We start from the raw sequence: 25245 nt of genomic DNA, 5'->3' as shown, positions 1-25245 counted from the left end.
ACTGCCCCTGACAGCTTCAACTGCAACAGCTCTTCCTCAGTTGCCCCTGACCCTAGCAACACCAACCACAAAATCTTCTCCAAAGCACTTCCTCTTGTGCCAATGAACCCTCACCCCCATCCTTATGTTAATAAAGACTTGGAGACTACTGTCCCCAGATTCCTCGAAGACAAAATAGAGTTGATTGGCCCCTTTCTGAATTCTATACTCTCCTAATCAACTATCAGGATAGATCAAGCCCATAAAACCACCTAGACAACAGTCGCCCCTTGGTAACCCTCTCTGTGGACCCCTCCCTCTTCAGGAGTTATGCTGTTTTTCCTGTCTATTATTCTAGTAAATCATGTTACTTTACTCTCACCCTGTGTTCATGGATTTCATTCTTCGAATTCTCAAGATAAAGATCCCACCTGACAACCGTGATTCCTGTTATAAAAGGGACTCAGCGAGGGTGTGTGTGTGTGTGTGTTGCTTTCTGCTGTAACCTCAGGGCATGGAGCAGGGTTCAGCATGTAGGAGTCATGTAGGACAGATGAGGCTGGACACCCAAGGAATTTTCGGGAAGCAGGTTTATTTAAGCTGCAGCAATCCAGAGGGGCTAGTACCTAAAAATCTCTGGACCCGGAGTCTGGAAATTCTTTAAACTTTGTACTTAGTGAGGTGGTTACATGTCACTCGGTGGGTATATAACAGTTACTCTTTGTCTCATTTTCTTAGGTTAAACAGATGTTTTGCAAGTTTTTACAAAAAAAAAAAAAAAAGGATAGTATCTTTTGCATAGCAACAAACTCTCTTTGAGACAAACTCTCACACCTTTTGTCTGCAAACCCAGCACTCAAAACAAAGAGGAAGCTTTAAACCACAATGCCCTCTGCAGAAACCCTGCTGGCACTCTGTTGACACTCCTTGTAAGATCTTGGTGACAAGAAGCATAATTATGGGGGGGGGTGTCTTTGGAGAAGCTTAATTATGGCAAGGGTTTTTTTGGGTACCTGGTCTGCCTCAGGAGGTGCTCAGTGAACGAAAATGTCCTCCCCGAGATGATGGAGGAAGGACAGAGGGAGAGGACCAAGCTTTCAATGTGTTCATCCTGGGCTTGTGGGTGGCCAAGGAGTTGAGAGTTGGAAAACCAACTGAGAGAGCAGGTGAGGAATGAGGCAGGACGCCACCATGGGCCCCTCCTCTCGGTACTGCGGCCTGCAGTGGGTTGTTACCTCCCTGAGGAGGCTTCACTGAAATTCACTTTCTAAGTCTCTCCCAGGCCCTTTGTTTAGCTGGTTGTCCCCTGCTACTCCGCAGTCTGTTGGGGTACAGGTGGGAGGGTCTGCACTGGCCCTGAGTGGACAGGACTGAGACCTTACATGTCATTTTCTCTCTCTCAGCTTCAGCTTCCTCATATACAAGGCGGAGCTGGTGACCTATGCCATCCCCATTTATCTCAAGGGGCGAGTGATCATCCATGGCAAAGTGCTTCGGACCCTGTAAACCCCTCTGTGCATGCATGTCAGAGGGCAGGGCCGCCTCTACTTGGTCCAGCTGCACGTTTTGCCTGTGAGCTTGTCCACACTCTTCATCAGCCTGGGGATCCAGTCCACCTGACCTTTTTCCAGGCAGTGTCTGTGACCGGTTGCTACAGGTGGGACTTATTTCCATCTCTACACAGAGAATTAGAACTCACATGTTCTTTAAAAGCTCCACATCTCTGCCATTTGGTGGACAGGGTGTGCCTGTGGACTTGAGGTGTTTTTGGCTCAAGCTAATTTTTCTTTGAAGGGTTAAAAACTCCTTCTCAGGGCACATCGGAAATGCTCTTTCTTGCAGCTTGAAACGACCTCAGGACAATTTGTTAATGCTTTTCGTGTTTTGTACTATGCCCTTGTAGCAAATAAAATTATTTATTTATATTTATTTATTTATTGGTACTAGGTCTGAAACCCAGGGCCTCACACATATTAGGCAATTGCTCTACTACTAAGCTACAGCCTCAATCCAAACAAAAGACACAGTGTGTAGTTTTGAGAACGACTTGGTACTTTCTAGCATCCAATGATTCTTTTCCCAAGATGCTTCTACTGTCCTGCACACATTAGACCACAAATCCACAGTCTAGGCTCAACTGATCTTTCTGTTCAGCAAGGATGACTAAGTGGTCAGGAGCAGACAGAGGGAAGATGGTGTGGGAGGCAGCCTTTTAGAGCCCCCAGTGGTCCCTGCATCCTGGTATTCAAGCCCTTGGGCAGCCCTTCCCTTGAGGGTGGGCTGGGCTCATTGACTTGCTTCTAAAGAGCAAAGAATGGCAGGTAGCAGTGGGGTGCCCCTCTCCAGGATTATGTTATAGAGAGACTGCACCTTCCATCCATTTGTGGCACCTCTCCCTCTTGGATCACCTGCTTCCTGTGAGCAGGCCGAGGGAAAGACCCACATGGTGTGTTGAGGAATGAGACTTCTATCAGGATGTGCCCAGGACTGAAGCCCAGCGATGGCCCTGAGTGGGCTGCATGCCATCCTTCAGACTGGTCCAGTCCTGAGAGGCTGCAGCCCCAGCTGATAGCAGCCTGACCACAGTCTCTGAATGTCCTGGAGCCGGAGGCACAGAAGCTGTGCCAAAGTCAGTATTTATAGTTAGAATCACTTAGTTATTTTGCCACGCAGCAGATAGATAACTGACACGGATGGAAATCAATGAGGAAAGGTAGAAATGGAATTGAAGAAAATGAGGGGCTCAGGGGTTCATCCTTCAACATAGAAATTGAGGGGAGGGAACACAATTTAATCCACAACAGTCCCTTACTAGTGGGGTGGCTGGGACAAGGCCTCTGACCTCTTTGTGCCTCGGTTTTTGTCATCTAAAATAGAACCTATTTAGTAGGGTTGTTATGAGAAAAGGAGTTAATATCAGGGGGATGTTTCAAAGAGTGACTGATAATAGACCACTGTAAGAACACGTCGATTCACCGGAAGATAGACACTAGCTGTGGCCTGGGGTTGTCCAGTCTACAAACAGTTTCTCAGTGGCCAGGTCTCTGGGGGCTCCCCTGCTTCTCAGAGGCACTTCTCTCTGTCTCACTCCATCTACACAGAATTTAGGAGATTTTGCTGATAAGGGTAATGAGTTCCAGAAGGTACAGTGGGGGTACCTAGAATTGATACTGCCGTTTCCCGGCGACGAGTTCTGCTCCCTCTGATGCTGAAGTTTGAACACTGGAGAAGCACGCCAAGGCAAGCATATTAAGCAGGTTTTATTTAAAAGTAGTAATAATACAGACTTCTCCCAGGAGGGGGAAGAGGGCCATGGCTGATGTTCTAAAGTCCCAAGAAGTGAGGCACCCTATATCTTTTATAGGTTAAGGCCTCTTGTTCTCCAGTTCTCTCCCCGCTTCTCTCTCCTTCCTGCCTACCTGATTAGGCCTGGTTTTGCAGGTGAGATGTAAAAAGTGAGAAGGGGCTGGGGCAGGGGGAGGGCCAAAGTGATTCAGTCAGGCAAGGGCCCAGGGGGCATTAATTAGCAGTTCCATGCTTGCAGTCCTTGATAAGGGCAGGTAAATTTGGTGATCAATGGGTTCTGGAGATCCTTGACATTCCATTCTCCCATGGCGGTCTCCAACTTCCAGAGGCAGGTGGCTTTCATGGCCTCCATTTCCTAGATTTGACCCAATCCCCTATTTCTACACTAACTGCCTGTCCCCAGTTCTGGCTTCAGAAGGACTGGAATGGGCAGAAGATCTATTCAGACAAGAGGATGTACCATATGCTGGCCGAAACAAGACCGGGAAGAACTGGGTTGGAATTCATCCTGGACTCTCTTAGATTATCATTTATAGTTACAGTCCAGATTTGCTTAGTTGGAAGTCATGGAGTTTCCAGGGAGCTGCTCAATCTCCCAGCTCAAGGTGATGTGATGACAAGATTCCTGTGGTTCCGTCCCAGCTGTACTACAGAATCACCAGAGATCCTAATTTAATTGCGTTGGACCTTAATATTTTCTAACTGCTCCCAAGGTGACCTGAATATGCAACAGGGATGGGAACCACTGGAAGAGACTCCCCAGAGCTCCTCTTGCTGCTACTCAAGTGTGGTCCAGGGACCATCAGCAGAGGAGCCTCCGGGGAGCATGTTAGGATGCATCAGCTCTGGTCTCACCCGAGCTGCTAAATCAAACTACATTTTAGCTGAATCTCAAGAGATGAAGTGTGAGAAGCCCTGGCTGCAGCTCCAGGGGCACAACAAGGAGGAAGTGGGCCCTTTCCAATAGCCTGGCTCTTCAATACCTTTGTCATCTCCAGAGTAACCCTATCTTCTCCCTGGGAATGCCACCTGACTAGCACCTTGGGCTAGGTGAGTGCAAAAGTCAGCTGCCTTCCTGCGTCCATGCTGAGGAACAGCTGGCCCTCATTAGAGGGAAGGTCCCTGTGCTTTTCTGCATAATGAGAGCCAGATTGACCGGGTGGCTCAGAATCTCTAGTGTGCTTTTCTTATGTTCTGATATAAACAGCCTGATCCAGCAAGGGAAGAAAAGGTTTAGATTCTGCCTGCTCAAGAAAGCATATGCAATGCTGAAGCCAAAGAAATAACACAGGCAGTGGGTAGGAAACAAAGAGGTGGGCAAGAGGGAAAGGGTTAACATGTTGACCATGTCTCTTCCTGGCCCCTTGTCTTTCTGGAACATGTGTTGCTGGTGCAAACACATTAGAAAGATGAGCTCATGCTCAGTGTAGTTCCTCTCAGGGGAGGCTGGAAGAACACAAGAGACTGGAGACACTGTCTTGAAAATAAATCAGTAGTTTTGAGGGCAACCTGGGGGAGAGAAGCAGACACCAAGATGGTCTGCACATCAGGGATAAAACTTCATGTGCACAGACATAACTTTCCAGAGTTATTAATCAGAACTGGAGAATCGATTTTTAAAAAAATAGAAAAACAAAACACAGCCATGTTATCATTATTGTCTGTATCTCTGATTCTAGATCAAATCCAGATTCTATGACATTTCTCCAGAGAAATAGAAGTGAACAGCAGAAAACATATGGGCTGATCCACAGTAAGGATTATGATCTCTCCTCGGGTCCTCATTTATTAAACCACATGTAAGGCCAGACCGAGCTATTACAGAAGATAAATCTCCCTCAGCAGTGTACAATGGACCCTAATAATGGTGATGTTCCAAAATGTTAACTGATTGGACATGTCACTCCTCAACTCAATAATTTTCAATGGCTCCCAGTTACCTACTAAATAAAATCCAAATGTCAGAGTTTGGAATTCAATGATGGCACAAAATCATGAGAAGCAAGATAGCAGAATGTGTCAATGTAAGCTGAGTTTGAAACTATGTTCATACATATCACTGACCCCTGGTAAATAACCAAACTATTCTAAACTCATTTGGATAATCAGAGCCCCTTCCTTGCCAAGCCTGAGGGTCAATGTGATACTGAATGAAATGCACTTAGCGCAGTAAATGGTCAGTTAGTGACACTAGTTGTGTGGTCATGGTTGATGACAGTAACAAGGCTCCTCTAACCCAATTCTCTCCAAAGGTTTGCCCACATCCTGTGCTCCCACCCAATGAAGTAGGTGCTGGTCTGTCTGCAGACTGCATGTGCCACCTCTGTGCTCCTGTTCACGCTGCTCCTCCTAAACTCTCCCTGTCCACACTCTGCCCCTCCTTCCAGGCTTAACTCAAGTGTTTCCTTCCTCACACAGCTTCAAAGGTAGGAGTCACACCAGATTTACTTTAATTTTCTCAAAGTGAATGAAAACTCTGAATTTGGTAAGTGCTCAAAAAGGTTGAATGCATAAATGAATGAATGCACAAAAGTGTAACTGGATTTACCCCAAAGCACTGCTGGACCCTATAGAGGAAATAGGTCAGGGAGGACTGAGGGCCCCTAGGTCTAATTTCAGGGCAGCCAATGGACCTCCTTGGACGGGCTGTCAGTGAAGTGAGGCAGAGAGGCCAACCCACTCTGGAACAATGTGATGCCTAATGAGATCTGTAAAGTGCTTTTCTGTGTACGAAACCCCAGGGTGATAGCCTCTTGAAGGCTAATGTGCGCTTCAGTTCTCACACCCTTGAACAAAAGAGGACAGATGAACTCCCACTGGAGTCTGGCCCTTGCTTCTGAGCTCCCAGCTGGAGCTCTCTCCAATCTTGCTAACCTTATAAAAGTTCCTGCTGGCCCACAGCACACAGTCTCATGTTTCGAAGTCCTCTGAGCTCACCCAAGCCAGCAGGGACCCAAATGGTGCCTTTGTATGAATTGGATGGAAAACAAGCACCTTGTCCCCTGAGCTCCTAGTGCATGACTTGGCACAGAAGGTGCAGACTGGAAGTCAACCCCCACTGTGGCACGGCATATACACAGGTGTGTGCGCACACACTGCTAAGCAGAGACTGTGTAACTGGGGTGCTCTTTCAGGGATTGCAACCTGGGGGCTCAAAATGGGTTTTGCAACCAAGTGTGTAAGAAGATGGGGTTAGGCCCAGTTCCTGACCAGGTATACATATCCTAAAGCCCCAGCAGCCCAGCAGAGAGATGACCTGCATGGGGATTTAAGGTGTTCTGTTTTCGGAACCTTTCTCTATTGAACAGTTGTTATGTTACAGTCATCCTTCTTGGGAACAGAGAAAGCCAAGGGGAAATGGGTATGCGATCTGCACCTGCTTTGCTATCAAGTACAGCATGACTCTTTCCTGGATGAACAGTCCTATAAAGAGGCATTTGTTTACTTCTTTATTCACTTTAATAAATCCTCTCCTAAGCATGTTCTGGTCAACAAAAGATACTTACTAGATAATTTATAAGACTGGAATTCATGTGAAAAATATAGGAACTTTGCATGAATTCCAGTGCAAGTGGAATATTTGGGGAGTCAAAGGGAGCTTGAATCAGAAGGATAGTGGTGCTGGCCTGCTGGTCCATGTAACTGGAGAGGCAAGCAAAGAAAAATAAGGTTGAATTTTAAAACATTTGAACTCCAAGGCCCTTAAAAATACCTGCTTTCTATTAGTGAAAGTTTTATACTTCTGTGTATTTCCTGGGATTAGATTTATAGCTAGTTTGTTGGCCATCTCTACTGTTAATAGTTCTTTCAAAAATGGTTAGACTACCAAATTAATTTGTCCCATAGAACTTTCATTGATGATGTCACCTATTCATCCTCTGAAGGATCCCTTTGTTTTGCTGCACCTCCTCATTAGGGTCTGGTCTAAGAGAAGCAAGAACTATTTTAAAAGGACTAGACATGAGGCAGCATACCCTCCACTTCTGGGCTCCCAACCTTATTTCACTAAAATCCATGCCACTGTTTCTGATACTGGCTATATGGGACAATTTTGATTCTATGTTTCTCAAATGCATATTCAATTCATTTTCTGCCCTATACAACCACTTCCTTTGGATTAGAGGAGTCTGGTCATGAGACACCCCCGCCACCACAGAAAATCTGATGAATTAGGAATTATAATTCCTCTCTTCTGATTCCCCTCAAAAAATATTAAGTAAAAAAAAAAAAAAAAAAAAAAAAAAAGCAGGCAGCTCTGTTTGGGGAAAAGAAATTTCCTTTGGCATTGAAAGTACAGGCTGTGTTGAGGGCGTGGAAGAGTGTGGGTATGGATTGCTCCAGACCAGGACTGCCATGCCAGCCCCTACTCAGAGGCCCTTCCTGAGAAATCAGCACTGGCTTTTCCTCCAAATGCCTTAGGAATGAATATATAGTGTGATCTGGGGTCACCTCCAGCCAACTTCTGCAGCAGCAAGGAAAAGGGAGAGCTTTCCTGTTCCTTGGGCATTGAACTTGGGCACCCCCCCACCCCTGAACTCAAGAGGTGCTGTAGCTTCCCACCACTTTCTGCTCATTGGGTAAGCTCACTGCGGGAACTTAGGAGTTTCCAGGATCTCAATCCAAACCCCTTCCTACAAATTCAAACTTCAGAGAGAGGAGAAAACAGACCATGTGTACCTGAAGGTGATTAATTGTCTTTATTGGAGGAAAACAAGAAGTCATCAATCTCATTATCATTATGATAGAAATCTTGATATGTATACATGATTGTCAAGGCAGAGAATCATTTGCTACATAGACCCATGAACAATTTTGCAATGCCGCAAACCTATGGGGGTTAAACTTCTTGCAGAGTTTAAACATGCATGGAATAAATGCACAGTTTCCCTTCTTTTGGACAAGCATGTTTTTATGGGAAAATTGAACCAATCGCAAGCCTGGTAATAGTAAACATGGGAATGTTCCTGGGTTTGACACTGTAAGCTTTTGGAAAACATGCTCACTGTTGAGAGGGAGCCGAAAGAAGGGCAATAACATTATGTGTAGCCACAAAAGTCAATTTGGAAATAGTTCCAATGTTTATTCTGGGCAGAATGTACCTTTGATGTCTTCTCACCTGAACGTGGGACTAAGATAAATGTTCTCTGAAACATGCCAACCTGTCTTTCAAAATGAGGACACTGCTGCCATGTTGCTGCCTGTCTGTTGACATTTGGACAGCATCTCATGTCACCCTGAAATAGCCCAAGTACCCTGGAAGGACAGTGGCAGGCTTCAGAGCTGCAGGACACATCTCTTTCCTTCTGTAGCTCTTTTGCAGCCTGACTGACAACCCTGTGCCAGAGCTCTGTCTGCCAAAGTGCAGGGCTTCCAGGAGGGCCTGACAACCCTGGTCTGTTGAAACCAAGATTTTTCTTTGGGAAGCACTTTAACTAGTGTTTGGGGCTGTTGAGTCCCTAGTGATGTCTCATCTCTACGACTAAAGCCTCAAACACTCCTCTCATTTTCTTTTTTCCTGTCCATAAGAAAATAAAATCACCTGTAAGTAAAATAATACATCAAATCATCAGAAGACATAATAATCATATGAGACGTTCCCCAGAAACAAAAATAATGTTAAGCGGCCTTAGTACAAAGGGTGAACACAACAGTTTGTCCCTTTGGTGTAGAAAGATACAGACACTGAGAAGCCATTGCAGTTTGCTTTGTCCACAAAACCAGACTTGGCAGCCACATGCTGAGTGTTTGGCTTCCAAATGCACAGCCTTTGGATTTGCAAAAGCAGAGCCTCCAGAGCCACAAGCTGAGCTCTGCTCCTGCTGGAGGTGGCAGGGTAGTCTGGGAAGGGTTAACTCCTTCCGGATGGTTCTGGAGGCATCAGCTGCCATGTGGAGCAGGAGGCAGGCCAGGCCTTGGCCAGCATGCAGGGCAGACTTCCCAGTGGGGCCAGCTGCTGTGCATATGCCTGGGCTGCAGACCACGATGCATTGAGACCACCAAGAAGGGACCTGGCGAAAAGGGGTGGGCTTCTATCTTCCTCTTTCTCCTCTTCCTTGGACCTCCCTTCCACCCAGAGTGGAAGTTTTTGAGCTAACTCATCTGCACACAAATCTTCTTGGAGCCATCAGGAAATAAGCCCCAGTTTAAAAAAATAATCTGTTTTTCCAATCTCAACGTTTTCAATTCTGCAAATCAAAGGATTGGAATACCTTTTCCAAAGGTCTGGTACATTTGCAGCCCCAACCTAGGACCAGGTACCCCCTAAAAGGGTGGTGGGTTACATACAGTTATATACATTTTTTTTTTTTTTTTGGAAACAAACTGAACAGTGTTTGGTCTGGAATGTGTTTAAGGAAAAGGTAAACTTTACGGAGTGTGAGGAGAGAGAACAGGAAGTAATACTGTGAACAGGAAGTAGTACTGTGAACAGGAAGTAGTACTGTTTCAGTAGAACATGCAAAGGGGTCGTGCACTGCCTGAATCAGAGGACCACTGCTGCACTTGCCGGGAGTGAGCGCACAGACCTGGGAAAGAGTACATGTCTGTTTATGAAATGGGAGGAGTTGCCCTTTGCTGGCCCTTGCCTTTCTTTCTCATATCCAAAGGAAACCCAGCAGTGCACCTGTGGCATTCATAGGAAGGAAGGAATGTTGTGGGCTGTCGTGGAGGCACAAGCCCCAGGTCTCATGTCTTTGGCTCTGGAGCAATGGGTCCAGTGTGGCTTCCCCAGCATGGAGAATCAATTCCAGCCACAGCTCTGGGTAGTCCAAGGGGCCATGGGTCCAGAGCTCTAAAAGACTGAGTCCATCTTCACTGGCATATGGACTTTTCTTTCTGTTTAAAATGGCTCATAAGATGTCAAGCCCCAGTTTCAATCAGGTTAAGCTGCCTTTCCATGAGAGGATCAAGAGGGGACTGCCTGTGTCTATGGTATTCTGGGCTTTTGCTTAGAGGGAAGTCCCCTCTCCTACTCACAAGCCCTCTGGGCCATGCTGGGCACCAAGGTGGACAAGTGTGCAGCATATTAGTCCTGGTAGGTACACTGAGTGGAGGCTCACAGGTGGACTGAGTTCCTCAGACTGCTGCTGTTTTCTAGGAGCCAAACCTTTACCTGTTTGGCCACAAGCATCTTCTTTTGCCCCAGTCCTGACAGTTGAGCTCCCTAGACACTACCCTAAGAGCTAGCTGGAGAGTGGTACCCTCTCAAAGTCACAAGCTGCTCCATGCTTTTGAGGTGACATTTTAGAAGTGACCAGAATCAACGTCAAGAACACTCTACCATACCTGCTTTATTATTATTATTTTTTGGCATGCTTTCAGCATAGTTCTTTTCTTTTCAAAGGAGACATGAAGGGGGATATTGTCTTTTCTAGTCTGCATAGAGGCAGGGGCAGTACACACCAGTTGTTGCAAATCCCATAAGTGACCATGGGGGTTCCATCTCTCTAGCTGGGCAGCACCTTCTTTCTCAGAGGTTTTGTGGTGAAGTGTGCTTCACCTTGGTCTACCCTGCCCCTCCCAGGTGCAACCACCTTTGACCTGCCAATCTGATACTCCAGAGCACAGTGTCCCTGTTGGAAAGCAAGGCTCTGCAGAGCAGGGAGCTACCAAGACTCTAGAGGCCCCTTGGTGAAGAGTGACAAGCTGACAGCCTGTGGAACCTGAGCATGGCACCCACTTGATTCCAGCTGCTCTTAATGCCTCATTTATGAGATGAAGATCAGGGGATCAAGAGGGACAGACAGGCCACAGAAGGGAAGACCATTCCAGGACACATTCAAAACTGAATATCCACGGGAGGGGAAAAAATTCATTTGCACCGAGAAGGTGAAAGGCCAAATGAGGGACTTGGGGACCAAGAACGAAGCTGGAAATGGGGCCTGTGTGTCCACCCAGGGCCTCAGCTGAGCATACTGGGGGAGAAGATGAAATTCTCGGTTAATCCTAATGGAACTGACAACAGTGAGGGGCCCAGGACTTTGCCACCAATTTGTCAGGCCGTAAGCCAAGGTCCACTCTGCACTCGCTTCCCGTTTTCTACTAGAACATACATAATGCCAAGTGTTTGGAAGAGAACCTTTGTGCTTTCATCCTGAGGGTACTCTCAAAAGGGCAGACTCTGCCATATGGCATTTACTTTTCCCTCATTCTAAAACAATGGCAAATAACCTAAGTCCGGTAGCATCAAGACAGTACGGGCTTCCTGAGGTCACGTTCAACAGAATCTACTATTGGGCCAAAACCAGTCACCATGTTATTGAGACCTGACATGCCAGGGGCCAAGGATTAACCCAGACAGCTCAGAAGGCACCTGCATAGGCTCACCTTTCACATCTTCTGCATTTTTCAGGTACAAGATACTTTTAAATAAGTGTATATAACATGCACCTCTTATATCAGCTCTGGAAAATATTGTCATCACCAATAACAAAACCTGGCTTCAAGTGTTGCTTTCTAAATGCAAATGGCTGTAACACACAGGAAAAAAACAAAGCCGATAACTACTCCATGCACATTACAAGTACCAAACTCAGGATGATTATCTGCCTGGTAACCTTCTATTTACTTTTTTCTTATACTGTATGAACTTGAACGTTTCTGTGACACTTATTGGAAGCAACATCCTAATCAACCTCCTACAGAGACTCTTTAGTTTTCTCAAAAATTGTTTATAATACTTATATCCTTGTCTTTCTGAAGGGGGAGAGGTGGATGCTTCTCCAGTTTAGGCGACACTTACTTTTCAACTGGGTCTGCTATCATTTTATAGACGTTTCTAGGCTTTTTGCACAGTTTGAAGAGGGATAGCTTGAATTTTCGCCCTGTGTGTTTGTAGAGCAGATGCCAAGCAGGACTCCTGCCAAGCAGCTGAGTGCCTGTGACACACAAGAGAACAGGTAGACCAGCTGCCCATCTTTCCAGTTTCTCTTCTATATCCTGCGCTAATGTCCTTAGAAAGACAGGCTGGGGCTGCTGAGTCTGAGTCTGATAACACTGTGTGTGTGTGTGTGTGTGTGTGTGTGTGTGTGTGTTGGGAGAGCTGTGCAGCACAGCACTAAAAATAGGCAAAAATGTGGAAGTGACAAAGATGGCTTGCCCAACAGGACCTTCCATGACTGGCCATCCACAGGAGAGGGGGATGAGCCCAGGACAGCCACTGGACCATCAGGTGGACCTCCTGGGACACCCTCAGTGGGCTCAAGCTGACTGCAGGATTGAGCCAGGGCCATCAGATGGGCACAAAGGCAGAGTGAGACTCGGAGCCACCTGCTTGGGTCTACAGGGAGCTTCCTGAGAGTGTGCCTTCATTGCACACTGCTTGCTCTCTCCTGCACACCTATCCACTCCATGGGTACACCTTGTGGTCTAGTCTCCTTGGAGAGTCCTGGTTTTATCACTAAGAGTTCCACATCCTGGGAAATCCTTCAGGACATTTTTGATTTCCGGTTTCACTGATGAGAGGGATGGTGTCACATACCAGCTGGGCTATCTCTGAATGTCTCCATGGTGGCCCGTGTCCTGCACGCTTGGTAGTCACCTCTTCTCATCACCCCAGATCAACGGTTTCTTCTTCAGGGCTGTTACCCTCTCCTCCCTCAGATAACATTCATAAAACAACAGGGTAAAAATGTGGAGAAGCAACTTGTGAGTGTTGGAGGCCATTTTAAGTATAAGATTAGAAATGTGTTTTTTAAAAAAACAAAGAGAGATTAATTTTAAAACTGCATAGCTGAGATCAGAGTTTCATCTGTTTATCCCTCGTGGGAAAAGAGGGCCATGCATGGGTTCACTTTAAACCACGCAGCAGCTTGCCCTTTGGTAAGGGAGGCTCCTAAATCTTGGCATCGTGGGCATCTCACTGACTGGGTAAAGTCAGCCTGCGAAGCTGAGCCTGGGTCTCCGGGCAGTAGATGTCTTCATTTCTGCTGTGGTTGGTGTGGGTTTTGCTGGAGGAGCTGCTAGGTTAAGTTTTCTGCAGGTTCCTCCCAACCCCCCAGAACTGCCCCTCTAGAGAAAGAGAAGTAAAGTGCACTCATAGCCTTGGAGACAGATTCTCGATCCTCTTATAAGAATTTTAGAAAATACCTTAAAATTCCCTCTGGAAGAAAAAAAAAATCTCTTAAAGGTTAACATAAAATTACTATTGAAGAGCAAACGATATAGGTCATGTAACTGAGAGATACAGATCAAGAACACATACTTCTTAAAAGGAAAACAAAATCCTAATGCACAATATTTACTAATATTTAAATAATCCAGTTGAAACCATTTTTTTCATGAAAAAATACACCCTAGATGGTTGCCTACGCTGAGAAGAGTGGAAATGGCGGACTTGGGGGAGGAAGAAGGTCCATTCAGTTAGAGCTTTGCAAGATTCATATGTACAGCACCAGATCCTATTGATTCAGCTCCCCTTGAGTCAGCAGAGTTTGTGAGAAATGAACACTTCAGAATTGCAGTATAAAATATGGCCATAAAAAAACTTGTGTCTTCCAGTCCTATGCAGGAAGGTGCACCAGGCAGAGAGGGGTCTTGGTGGTCCAGGGCTCCCCTTCCCTGGCCCCGCTCCCTGGTTCCCACCTCCAGAGCCGGTCACTTGCTTCCAGTGTGCACTGTTGTCACAGTGGTGGGCCTGGGTCTCCGCTCGGCTCCGACTCCTGAGACCCCTGACGAAGAAGAAATGAAACTACAGAGCGTGGAAGGTTCCAGGCCTGCAGGGGAACAGCAGACACTTGGGTCAGAAGAGTCAGAAGAAAGAGTCAGAGTCAGAAGAAAATGTGCACCCCCTTCCCATCACAAGGGTCAGATGGGTTGGGTTTGTGGGGACCAAACATTTTCCCACATGATTCTACATGTTTTTTTTTCAGTACTGGGGGTTGAACCCAGGTCCTCATGCACGCCAGGTACCACTGAGCTACATCCCCATCCCCAGACTCTCCATTTTTACCTCCCCATAGGAAAACTTTTGCAATATGTTCAAAATGCTTTATGCATAGACCAACTCTCCTCTCCTCCTTTTTTCATTATTATTATAAATGTTTTGCATTTATCTTAGCCACTATGATGAGTTGGCCCATTTATTGAGCACTTACTATGGACTGGGCTCCTGGCTGGGTGTGGAATATATACAGTCATTGTAAGAATTGTTTATATCTTACAACAGCTCCATGAATTAGGCATTTTAAGAATGAATAAAGAATCTCTGTTATCCTCTTTGGGCCCCTGGTTGGTGTGTTGTCTTGGCTAAGAAGCACTTTGTGACATGGGGCCGGAAATGAGAATGTTTACCTTTTCCTGTGAGAAATCAGCAGCCCTTTGACCTAGAATAATTCCTCCCAGGCTGCACTCAAACCCTCCCAGGCCTTGCTGTGGGTTGTATCAGCTGCTCCAGCAGCGCATGTCCCCAGAGAGCTTTGCACACTCAGACACAGGGAGATCCATACAATGAATTGTTAAGATGAGCTTTGCCATCAGTGCCCTCACATGACTCATTAAAGGTAAGATCAGCTGTGGGTTCCCTCTAGTCGGAATGGGGGACAGAACTCTGTTGACACATGAAGGTAGTCCACGGGGGTGTGCGACGGTGTCAGGGAAGATCATGGACACATCCTGGGACAACTGAATGAAACGGAATGATCTATAGAGTTGGAGGAGACTCGTTTCTGAGCCAAATGGAAAGGAGTGTGATGCTCAAGGAGGAGCCAAGCTGGGGAGCTGCTCAGTGGTTAGGGAAACGAGAATCGATGGGGACAACCCAGGCAACAGGTCCAAAGTAGAGAGGAGCCACTGGATGGCCTAGTATGAGACAGAGAGGACCATAAAGAGAGGAAATTGGGGGAGGGGAATAAGCCCCCAAGGATGCCAACGCCATGCAAAGACGAGGGCTCAATAAAACTATTACTTTTATTGCAAAATCAATGCACTTCAAATAAATGAGCTCAAATTATCCTCGTCCTCACCAATATATATATATATTTATATATTTATATAAACTAAAAGTCAGTGAGAGCAGCTATCAGGAGTCCCTACCATTCTCCTCTCAATCCACAGAATGACTCCACAATGAGAAGCGGATTGAAGGGAAGGAGATAGACCACACAGTGTCTGGGTCTCATCCAGACGGGTCTGGCTGCATGGCCCTTGAGCCATGGATTTCTCATCTATAAATGGAAATAATACCTAATGTGTGTGAGTATCAAATGGTTCTACTAAAAAAACGATGCCCTAGGTGGATGTGAGCATTAAGTGGGATGAAGTATTGAAGTTAGGGTTGGGGTCCAGGTTAGAAGGCACTCAGCAAGACCGCTCCCTCCTCTCCGCCCCACTCACCCACTAAAGAATTCAGGTTTTGCTACATACGCACAATCTTTTTGGCTGGCCAGACTGAGGCTGCTTGAGACACCTGCGTTCGAGCTGTCCAGGCTGCTGCCGAGATGTAGCCTTCTCATATGCCTCACGACGGCTGTGGCGTTAAATGCTTGCTGAAATTTAAAACAGGAAAATACCAGACAAAATATTCCAGCTAGTTAGAAAAGACTCTGATGGCTTCCTTTTACCCAAGCGTTGCAGACTTCTTAAAAAACATTCTCAGGATTCAAAAAGGGAACGTCTATTGCCCCTTCTTGCAAAAGTGTGCAAGTTTATTTAAACCTCCTCTCCAATTAAAATACATTTTGGAGATATAAGTAAATAACTTTCTTCTGACCTCATAAGTACATAGAACAAATGTAAAGCAATTCTCTCCACAATTTAAGAGATTTTAGAATGAAAGGCATATGATAATACTGTAATACTTTAAAATATGAGGCTTTAAAATAGTAATTATTTTCCTGTAATTGTTACTTTTGTCCCAATTTATGGCATTTCCTCTGAATAAAATAGGGCAGTGGAATTAATTTTGTTTCTAGAGAGTCACTCATTGTTGGCTTTATGGCAAGACAGCCAGATCTTAATTACCTATGTTGTTTAAAACATAGTTTAGGTCATTGATCCATGATCACCAAACCTCTGTGGTTTCTTTTCTGTATTTTAAAATTTTGTTTTACTTAATTGTTATGGGTACATTAGAATCAAACATCGTAGTCATCCTTTTCTATTTACACATGCATATAACATCATTGGGTCAATTTCATTCCCAAGTAACTCCCCTTAACTTCTTGTACCAGTTCCCTTTCTGTCAGCGAGAGTGATCCATGACTCTGGCACCTGCCCTTTAACTTTTCCAAGATTCCATAAACTCTAGGGATCAGACACCAACTTAAAATTGAATCGTTTGGTCTTAAACTGGAAAAGGGAGGTAGAAGGACCAAAGCCCAGGAAAGACTGAGAGAAGAATACAGTTTCCTCTGCCCAGAGGGGCAGGCCAAGGGGTCAGACGTAAGGGGAAGGTGATGTCGTGGTCGAGAAGGGTGGATTTAAATCCACCAAATTTTTATCAAAAAATATCGGGGAATTCAACTCAGATTTTCTGTTTTCTTTCCCCCTCCGTATCACTTTCGTAAAAGCCGACTCTTCAAAGTTGCAGCAAAGTGAAGAGAGATGAGGGGGGTTTTATTGCTTAAGAAACAGCAAGTGAGTCAGAGCTGGCAGGATGGCTCTCTTTGGATCACAGAGGGGAAAGGTTTAATTACACATGGTGTCCCTCCTACAGTGTGGTCCTCCCTCCAGGTCTTAATCATTATCAGTGAAAATCAACAAAAGTAGCTGGATGAAGTTCTGGGAATTTCCATCTAAATCCGGGTGGCAGTGACCTGTAGAAGGAATACATGCTCAAGTGGCTGAGCAAGTTTCGCTGAAGTCACTGGGAATTTAAAAAAAAAAAAAAAAAAAAAATCAGGACTTACTCTCCATTTGCTTTTTGCAAAGTTCTTCCGGATCTGGGCGCTGACGGACTCGTGGATATTTTTGTTGAGGGCGGTGTCACCAGCGATCCTGAAATAGGGGCAAAGATATTCCTTCAAAAGGGGCCACTGGGTCCCAGGCTGTTTCCCAGGGAAACTCCTCCCATCCTCAGTGAAACCCAGGCTCCTGAGAGGGTGTCTGCTCTCACCCTGTGACTCACCCCTAAACTCGCATGTGCGGCCCCCATCACCCCGAGGTCCTAACCCACTTTCTGGACTCTGCGCCCTTTTTGGGATCTGCCGACACCCTCCTGGTATCCTTGGTACCTGCCTCCTGTTTTTTCCTCTTTTGCCCTGAATTCACTTCTGTCCTGCTCCCTTTCCTGACCCCCCTGCCCTCCACTCCAGCTTGCAGCCTGTAAGCCTCTGAGTTCACCACCAGCACCTTCCCTGGGGCCTGGCTTCTAGCTTCCTCGCAGCCAAGGCCTCCACTTACCGCCCTCCTCAGGACCCGTCCTCCGGGGACCCTTTGGGCCTTCTCAGCTCCACCCTGGCTCCATCCCAGCTGAGCTAAGCTCTGCAATGACCTTCCATCCATCTACCCATAGCTCTGTGCCCCTCACCTTCTCAGTCTCAGCTTAGTCCTGCTTAGTGCATCCTCTGTCCTTGCACTTTCTAGAAGGTTCCCAGACCTTAGAGGACCACGTCCACTCTATATTCAGCTGGGTCCTTGATGGTCCTGGGCAGTCTTTATTATAGTCTTAGCTTATTCCTGAGCCCTTTTCTATTAGTGGGTGTGCTCTTCTACTCTGTCCTCTCTCTCCCTCTCTTCCGCCCCCGACTCCTTTTCTCTTCCTGCATTTCCCACTTCTTCTTCAGCTTATAATCACCCATCTTAGGACCTGAGGTCATGCACAGCCGTTCTTCTCTCCTGCACACCCTTCTTGACCACGACATCACCTTCCCCTAACACCTGACCCTTTGGCCTGCCCCTCTGAGCAGAGGAAGCTATATCCTCTGTCTTTCCTGGGCTTTGATCCTTCCACCTTCCCTTTCCAGTTTAATACCAAACAATTCGATTTTAGGTTGGTATTTGATTCCTAGAGTTTATGGAACCTTGGAAAAGTTAAAGGGCAGGTGCCACAGTCATGGATCACTCTCACTGGCAGGAAGGGAACTGGTACAGGAAGAAACCTTGTACCACCCACAGCCAGACTGCTCTGACCATGGAACATTCCAGATATCACAGACTACTACTCTCAATTGCTTTGGGAAAGGAAAGGAAGAAGCTCAGGGCTTATTCAGGCAAGAAATCATCCCACTGAACCTTCCTTTCCCTTTAGGATTGCAAACTTGGTCAAAGACCTAGACAATGAGACCGTGCCCAGAATTCAGTCTGATATTCCCAGTTAACAGCATCTTTCCCCCAAATATATTCCCTTCTTCTCCAAGGAGGGATAAAGACACGCAGCCAAGAGGAGGCTCAGAGAGCAACTGATGTGAGCCAGGTTTTCATTTCCAACAACTGCCATTTGTCCCCTTCCCCAGACACACATCGGTGAGACAGAAATAGCACATCTGAATGGGCAAAACCGAAATCAGAGGCGCTAGTAGGTTGGGAGCTGTAGACATCTTTATCAAGCGTTTACTCCTTGAAAGCTCATGGAATTCTCCTCCCTGGACCATTTTTAAAAGCTACATCCTTAGAAAAGGATGGCAGTTCCAATGTGTTGGTGGCCAGGTCCTTGTTGGAAACAACTGGGCCAGAGTGGTAGGAAGTGTGGAATTCCTCAGATTGAACACCGCCGCCGGCCAGAGTCAGGCTCCAAACCAAACCGGCTGGGGAGCGGGGGATGTTGGGGAGACTCTGGCACTTGGGTTCCACCTGCCTGTCGGCAGCGTGGGCTCCAACACTGCGAGCCTGAGGCCTGCTGCTCTGCTTCCCACGCCTTCTTTGTGGGTTATCATGGGCCCAGATGTAAGGGAAATGCAGCTCCGAATTATTTTAGGAATATTTTGTGTTCACTTCCCACAGTCCTGAGCTCTGCTATAGCTGGTAAGAGTCATGCTGGGTAGCAGGTGGCCCCTGTCAGGCAGTCATCGAGGGTACAGTCACCTTGGGCCACAAGCACATAGCACTGTCCTCAAATGGGCACCGTGATGAAATGGTTGCTACTGCTCACGGTAAGCTAGGAAGTTGACCTGGTTATGAACGCATGGCCACCCTGATGCTCAGTGATCCTAGCTTCATTATCAGCAGCACTGGGAGAGTGGGGTCTTAAAACGGAAGGATCAGTGGTCCACCAGATTGTCTAGAATTGACCAATGTTTCTGATATGGAAGAATTTCTGTACAAATCTGTAAAGCATGCATGGATTTGTAAAGTTATGGGTAAACGTCTTGTTCACGCCTCTCTTGCTCCCTGGTTTTAACCTCTACACCACCAATGCAGATGACCTTTACAAATCGCACCTTTTGTGGCCTGTCGCTCTGTAGTCCCAGAGCATCCAAGTCCACTCTGCTTGCCTTTGGTGCTTTGGGTTTTCTGGGTGGTCTACTCTTCCTCTATGGCTTTGGTTCTGTTTCTCTAGCCACTTGCTCAAGGTAGGCTTGGTGATACTCCAAACAGGGCTCTGCCAGACTTGGGCTGCTTCCCAATTCCTATGGCCAATCAGAGCTAGCATGACCGGAGTCCTGAAGAGGGGAGGAGGGTCTCTGTCAACCATCAGGAGTGTGATGATTAATTTTATGTGTTACCTTGGCTAAAACCTGGTACCCAGATATCTGACCAAATGCTAGTCTGGATGTTGCTGTGAAAGTATTTTTTAGATGAGTTTAACATTCCAATGAGTAGACTTTGAGATTTTTTATGGGTGGGCCTCATCTAATCAGATGAAGGCTCTGAAGAAAAAAGAGGAGAAAAAAAAGGAATCCTGCCTCTGAACTGTCTTCAGAGTTCAGCTGCAGTGTCCGATCTTACCTGGATTTCCAGGCTGCTGGCCTGCACTATCTATTTATCTGACTCCACAATCCCATGAGCCAAGGCCTTAACTCCTTAACATCAAGTAATCTTCCATTCACTCATCCATGAAACTAGAGATGGGTGTTCAGAACAATCCAACCAGATAAATGATCTCTGGCAAGACGTCCAGGTGCTGCCCTGAAGTGGGGATGGGTTCCTGTGCTGCTGCTTGTCTTTCCCCACCCTTGGGCCACCCGTGGGCAGCCTGCTGGTTCCTGAACCTCCATCAGGGGTTGGGAAACATCTGCCTCCTGGAAGGAGGGCTTTGCCAAGGGCCTTCTGCAAGAGAGCGGTCGATTTGAGGCCCGGGGAAGGCATCTGTGGTTCTGAGGCCTTGCCCAGTCCGGGTGGCTTGGAGTAAGTGGGAAGAACAGCGTGGAATACGGAATGACTGAGGGAATGAGGGCTGCGCTGCGGCCACAGTTTCCAGAACAGCGGTGTTGATAACGCTGCTCCGCTGGAGTCCTCACGCCACCGAATCCACCTTACAGACCGAATCCTCTGCCGGGCCCATTTCACATCACAGCGACAAGGGCATCATAAACACAGGCAAGAGGGGGCTTTGGTGATGCTTGTGTCCAATGCCTCTGTTACTGTTTTGCAGCGTTTGACTTCCCGGGAAGTCAATGAACAATAGTAAGGAGAGCCCCTCTGCATCGGGTGGCTCTGGTGAGACAGCTCTCAGGCTAGCACTTCCTGTCAGAGACGCAGGCTGAGGACTCTGAGGCCTTCGTCCCTGGCTTGACCTCTCCTGGGCTGCACACTCCAGCGGGGGCCCTGCCCAGCTCCTCTCTCCGCTGAAGCCTGCCGCTCTCCCAGGCCTTAAGATGGAAACCTGGGAATAATCTTGGGCTCCACCAGTGCTCTGCCAACACCTGCACTCCTGGGCACCTGAGTGGAGTGGACAGCCTCCTCCTTCCCGGTTGTGTTGCCCTGGGAAGGCCCCTGCCCCCATCCTGGCCTGCACCTTCCTGTCCTGCTCCACACCCACCTACCACCCAGTCTATGCTGCAGCTGGCAGGGCCCCTGACCCAAAGGGGAAAGCACAAATTCCTTAGGTCAATAATAAAGCAGTGGTGATTCGTATTATCAGAGATGTATGAGGTGTCTGAATCGGTCTCTTTGTTACATGTATTATCTCACTTAATTCCTTGAAAAGCCCGTCAGGATATGTATATTGTTACTTATGATCTGATTCTATAGCAGGTCCACAGCCAGGCCAGACACCTGCTGGTTCCAGTCCTCCTTTCTAGCCTCATCTTCTACCTGTCGCCTCTGTCTGCTCTGATTCCAGAATACCAAGTACTGGTGGCACTGGGAAGAGACACACAGTGTTCAGTCCCCGTTCTGTGGCTCAGGTTGCTGGTCGGGCTTGGAGCTTCCCCTCTCCCTGCTGGTCAGGAGGAAACCTCCTGATGCAGGGTTGAGCCCGCCCTGCCTCTCTCCCAGCACCGTCAAAAAGACTTTGGTTTGGCTTTCCGAAAATGCTTGGTGAAGGCTGGGTGTGGTGGCACATGCCTATAATTCCAGCAGCTCAGGAGGCTGAGGCAGGAGGATCGTGAGTTTAGAGCCAGCCTTAGCAACTTAGTGCTCTGAGCAATGCAGCAAGATCCTGTCTCTAAATAAAATATAAAAAGGAGCTGGGGATGTGGCTCAGTGGTTAAGCACCTCTGGGTTCAACCCCTGGTACCAAAAAAAAAAAAAAAAAAAAAATGCTTGGTGAAGGAGAGACCAGGTTTGCACAGGCCTTCTTCCTGCCTTCTAGAGAGCGAGGCTGGCTGAGTGAACGAGAGCTAGGAGGCAAACCACTTCCCTTTCCTGGTCGATAATTGCGGAAGCCTCAGAGCCTTACAGGCCCACTGTGAATGAGACAGGAAAATCTTCACTCTCTTTATCACCACACACTTGGAACTGCAGTCCCCGGTGACTTGTTAAGAAACATCAAGACATACAGTGGAAACGCTCTGCCTTTTTAGATCCCCCCCTTTCCTTTCTTCCTCTTTTCTCCTCCCTTTAGTGAGGCAGTTCTGGCTGGAACCCTGCCTTTGACACTGGTTGGTTGTGTAGTTTGGGCTAAGTTACTTTATCCTTCCGTTTCCTTAGCTCTGAAAAGAAGATCAAACCGACGTTGTAGGGTTATTAAGAAGAGAGGAGATGACGCTTGAAGGCAATCAGCACAGTGCCCGGAACATGATAAAGACTCAACAAGCAGCCGGCATGATGAATTAAAGCACGGTGACACTCGGTCGGGACGGTGCCTTTCAGCAGGTCCCCTGGGGAAGGCTCACGGCATCGGGGACCCTGGAGGAGACGCTGCAGGAGCTGGTGGGCTAACAGGGCAGTTTCCTGCAGTGTTCCTCGGGGGACCTTCTCCTGGACACAGCGCTGTTTATCATCCTTTCCTCTCCTTGCTTTTCCTGCAGTGCTGGGGACAGAACCCGGGGCCTCAGGAATGCTAGGCCAGGGCTCCACCACTGAGCAACACCCCCAGGCCTCAGCTTCATTACATTGGGTGTTATAGTTTGGCTCTTAAATGTCTCTAAGGTCCCATGTGCTGAAGGCTTGTTCCTCAGAGTGGCACTATTGGAAGGTGGTGGCACCTTTAAAAGGTGGGGCCTCTCGGAGGTCTTAGATCATTGGGATTGCACCCTTAAAGAGACTGCGAGACTCTGGTCTCTTTCTCTTGTTTCCTGGCTACCACCAGGCAAGCATCTTCCTCCACCATGAGCTCTCACCATGAGGTGCTGCCTCACCACAGATCCCAAAGTGCCAGGGCTAACTGATTATAGACCGAAACCTCCAAAACTAAAATAAACCTTTCCTCTTTTTAAGTTGACTGTCTCACATGTTTTGTTACAGTAACAGAAAGTTGACTAACGCATTGGATATTTTACTACTCTTGGCATTTGTTTCAAAATGGATGTTCACAGGGCTTTAATAAAACCAGCTATAATTGACTAACATTTGCTCCGAACCCACATTGTATTGATCTCTTTACCTGTGTTATTTCCATTATTTATTATGTCAAATGTACAAATTAGGGAATGCTATGCTCATTTAATAATGAGAAGACTGAGGCTCGGAAAAGTCAAGTATAGACTTGAATTCACAGCTAGCCAATAGCGAAGCTGGGTTCTAACTAGAAGTGGTACAAACACCAGGGGCCTCATCTGCTCTGCTGAAAATGTGCAGAATTCCATGCAGTGTCAAGCAGCCCCTCTAGAGTGAAAGAAACACTAATTGGAAAAACATCTGAAAAGGAAAACACATAAAACTTCAATTCACTTAACTACTAATAAACTCAAGGAATGGAACTCCAATCTTAATGCCTCCCTGGGTGATTACTTTCAATGAAAATGATCCTTAGCAACTTTCTGTAAACTGAAAAGCTGTGGCTGTCTTTTGCACAGTTGACTTGTCATGCGCGCATTCAGAAGACTGTCCTGTGGGCAAGGAAGGGTTCAAAGGCCCTGGTCAGGATAAAATGAAATGAACGCTTGTGTGGATTTCCTAAATGAGAGCCAGCAGGAAGTTCGCCCTGGGGGTACACAACCACACAGTCTCCAGAGTGGGGGCTTTTCTTACCATGGGTGCCGAGCGGCCTGCTCACAGGTGTATCTTTTATTTGGATCTTTCTCCATCAGATTCCGAATGAAGTCTTTTGCTGTTCAAAAAGAAGGCACAAGGAAGGAACCACTTTGTGGTGTGACATGCGACCACAGGATGCCCCCAGGTCTTCAGGAATATTGTGTGTAGCATAGAATACCCAGGACAGCCCTCCATGGACCCTGCTGTACCTCAGAAACAAAGGGTACCAGCGAAGTCAGTCTGGGACCCTGACTTCCCACCTCCAGGTCCCTTGTCACTAGCTTGTCTTTGGTTCAGAGAGGAGAGGTGGTGAGCTGGTGATCACATGCCTCTCTTCAGTTCACTGCCTCTGGGAGGTCCTCCCCATGTGTTGGACAATGCCATGGGGTCCTGGGCCAGGTATGGAGGGAAGCCAGTCCTTAGGGCCACCACCCCAGCCCACTCAGTCCAGTAGGAACCAGTGGGCAGGGGGCGGGATGCAAAGAGGTGCTCTCTGAGGAAGTGGAGAGTGTCGGGACCCAGGCCAGGGCATGGCCCAGAAGCAGGACCCTGAGATCAAGAGGGCAGAGTCAGAACCAAAGGATGACACAATGCGCTAGCCGGAAACCCGTGGTGCTGAGGCGTGGCGGCTCACTGCCCACAGGACTGGGCCTCGGGAGAGGCTGTGCCCTCCTGAGCTCAGAAGCCCAATGCCGCCCACGGGACTCTTTGCTGCACACCTCGGAGAACTGTACTGTGGGCCTAGGTTCCAGAAGATGGAGGAGGAAGGCAAGGTGTTTCCAGTTAGGAGGAAATAACCATAATTGATAAAGTGACCAATCTGAGCAGCTCGTCAGAGGCGGTCCACCATTCCATCTCATCCTTCCGTTGCTCCCCGGGGAGATGCAGTATTACTCCTCCCTGAGGAAACTGGGGCCTGGAGACATTTTGCCACTCTGCCCGGGTTTTGGTTTGGCTTTTTCCCTCAGGAAAGACGGTGAACTTTGTGGGGGACATTTCTGTGTGGCACCACGGTTACAATACGGGAGCTGAAGTGAGGGCTAGGGTTTGAATCCCAGCTCTGCTGCTTACTCGCTGTGTGATTCTGGTCCAGTTATTCCACCGTCTGGGGCTTCATTTGCCCATCTGTCCAGTGGGGACAATAGTAATACCTACCCGAGAGGGTGTCCCGAGGACTGAGGGAGTTGACACATGCACAGGGCTTCTAGTGTTCCACACACAGTCGGTGCTCAATAAATGTTAGCTCCCAGGGAATGGGTAGGGGAGGTGGGCGAGGAAGTCCTGGCCCTTTGGCAGGGCCCAGGTTAGATGTCCCCAGCCTGTCTTTTGTTCAAGCTGTCCTCTAAGTCAAGGTCAAATATATAGCTCATAAAGCTCCTTTGGATGCTGTCAATGGACCCAAGATTCATGTCCCCCTATAACTCATGTTGAAATCCTAATTCCCAAGAGGATGGCATTAGGAGGCGGGACCTTGGAGGAGTGATTAGTTCATAAAGGTCGAGCTCTCAG

The 25245-nt window shown here is 47.4% G+C and overlaps 1 protein-coding gene across 4 annotated transcripts in view; it reads right to left on the bottom strand.

Moving 5' to 3' along the window:
• Nucleotides 1-7959: 7959 nt before the first annotated feature.
• Camk1d (calcium/calmodulin dependent protein kinase ID) overlaps nt 7960-25245 on the bottom strand; it is a 393094-nt gene continuing 375808 nt past the window's right edge. For 2 of the 4 annotated variants that reach the window (XM_047520559.1, XM_047520557.1), the window contains 4 exons: nt 23734-23812; nt 17130-17217; nt 15650-15767; nt 7960-13997 (listed from right to left, as the gene is read on the bottom strand). In XM_047520559.1, the coding sequence (XP_047376515.1) occupies nt 13879-13997; nt 15650-15767; nt 17130-17217; nt 23734-23812 (404 nt within the window). In that variant the 3' untranslated portion in view covers nt 7960-13878. Of the gene's footprint in view, nt 13998-15645; nt 15768-17129; nt 17218-23733; nt 23813-25245 lie in introns of all 4 variants that reach the window. The other 2 variants (XM_047520560.1, XM_047520558.1) reach the window with 2 other exon arrangements.

Source organism: Sciurus carolinensis, chromosome 12 (assembly GCF_902686445.1).
Source record: "Sciurus carolinensis chromosome 12, mSciCar1.2, whole genome shotgun sequence".
NCBI lineage: Eukaryota > Metazoa > Chordata > Mammalia > Rodentia > Sciuridae > Sciurus > Sciurus carolinensis.
The sequence above is the reverse complement of the archived record's forward strand: the minus strand, read 5'-3'. Positions and strand labels throughout refer to the sequence as shown.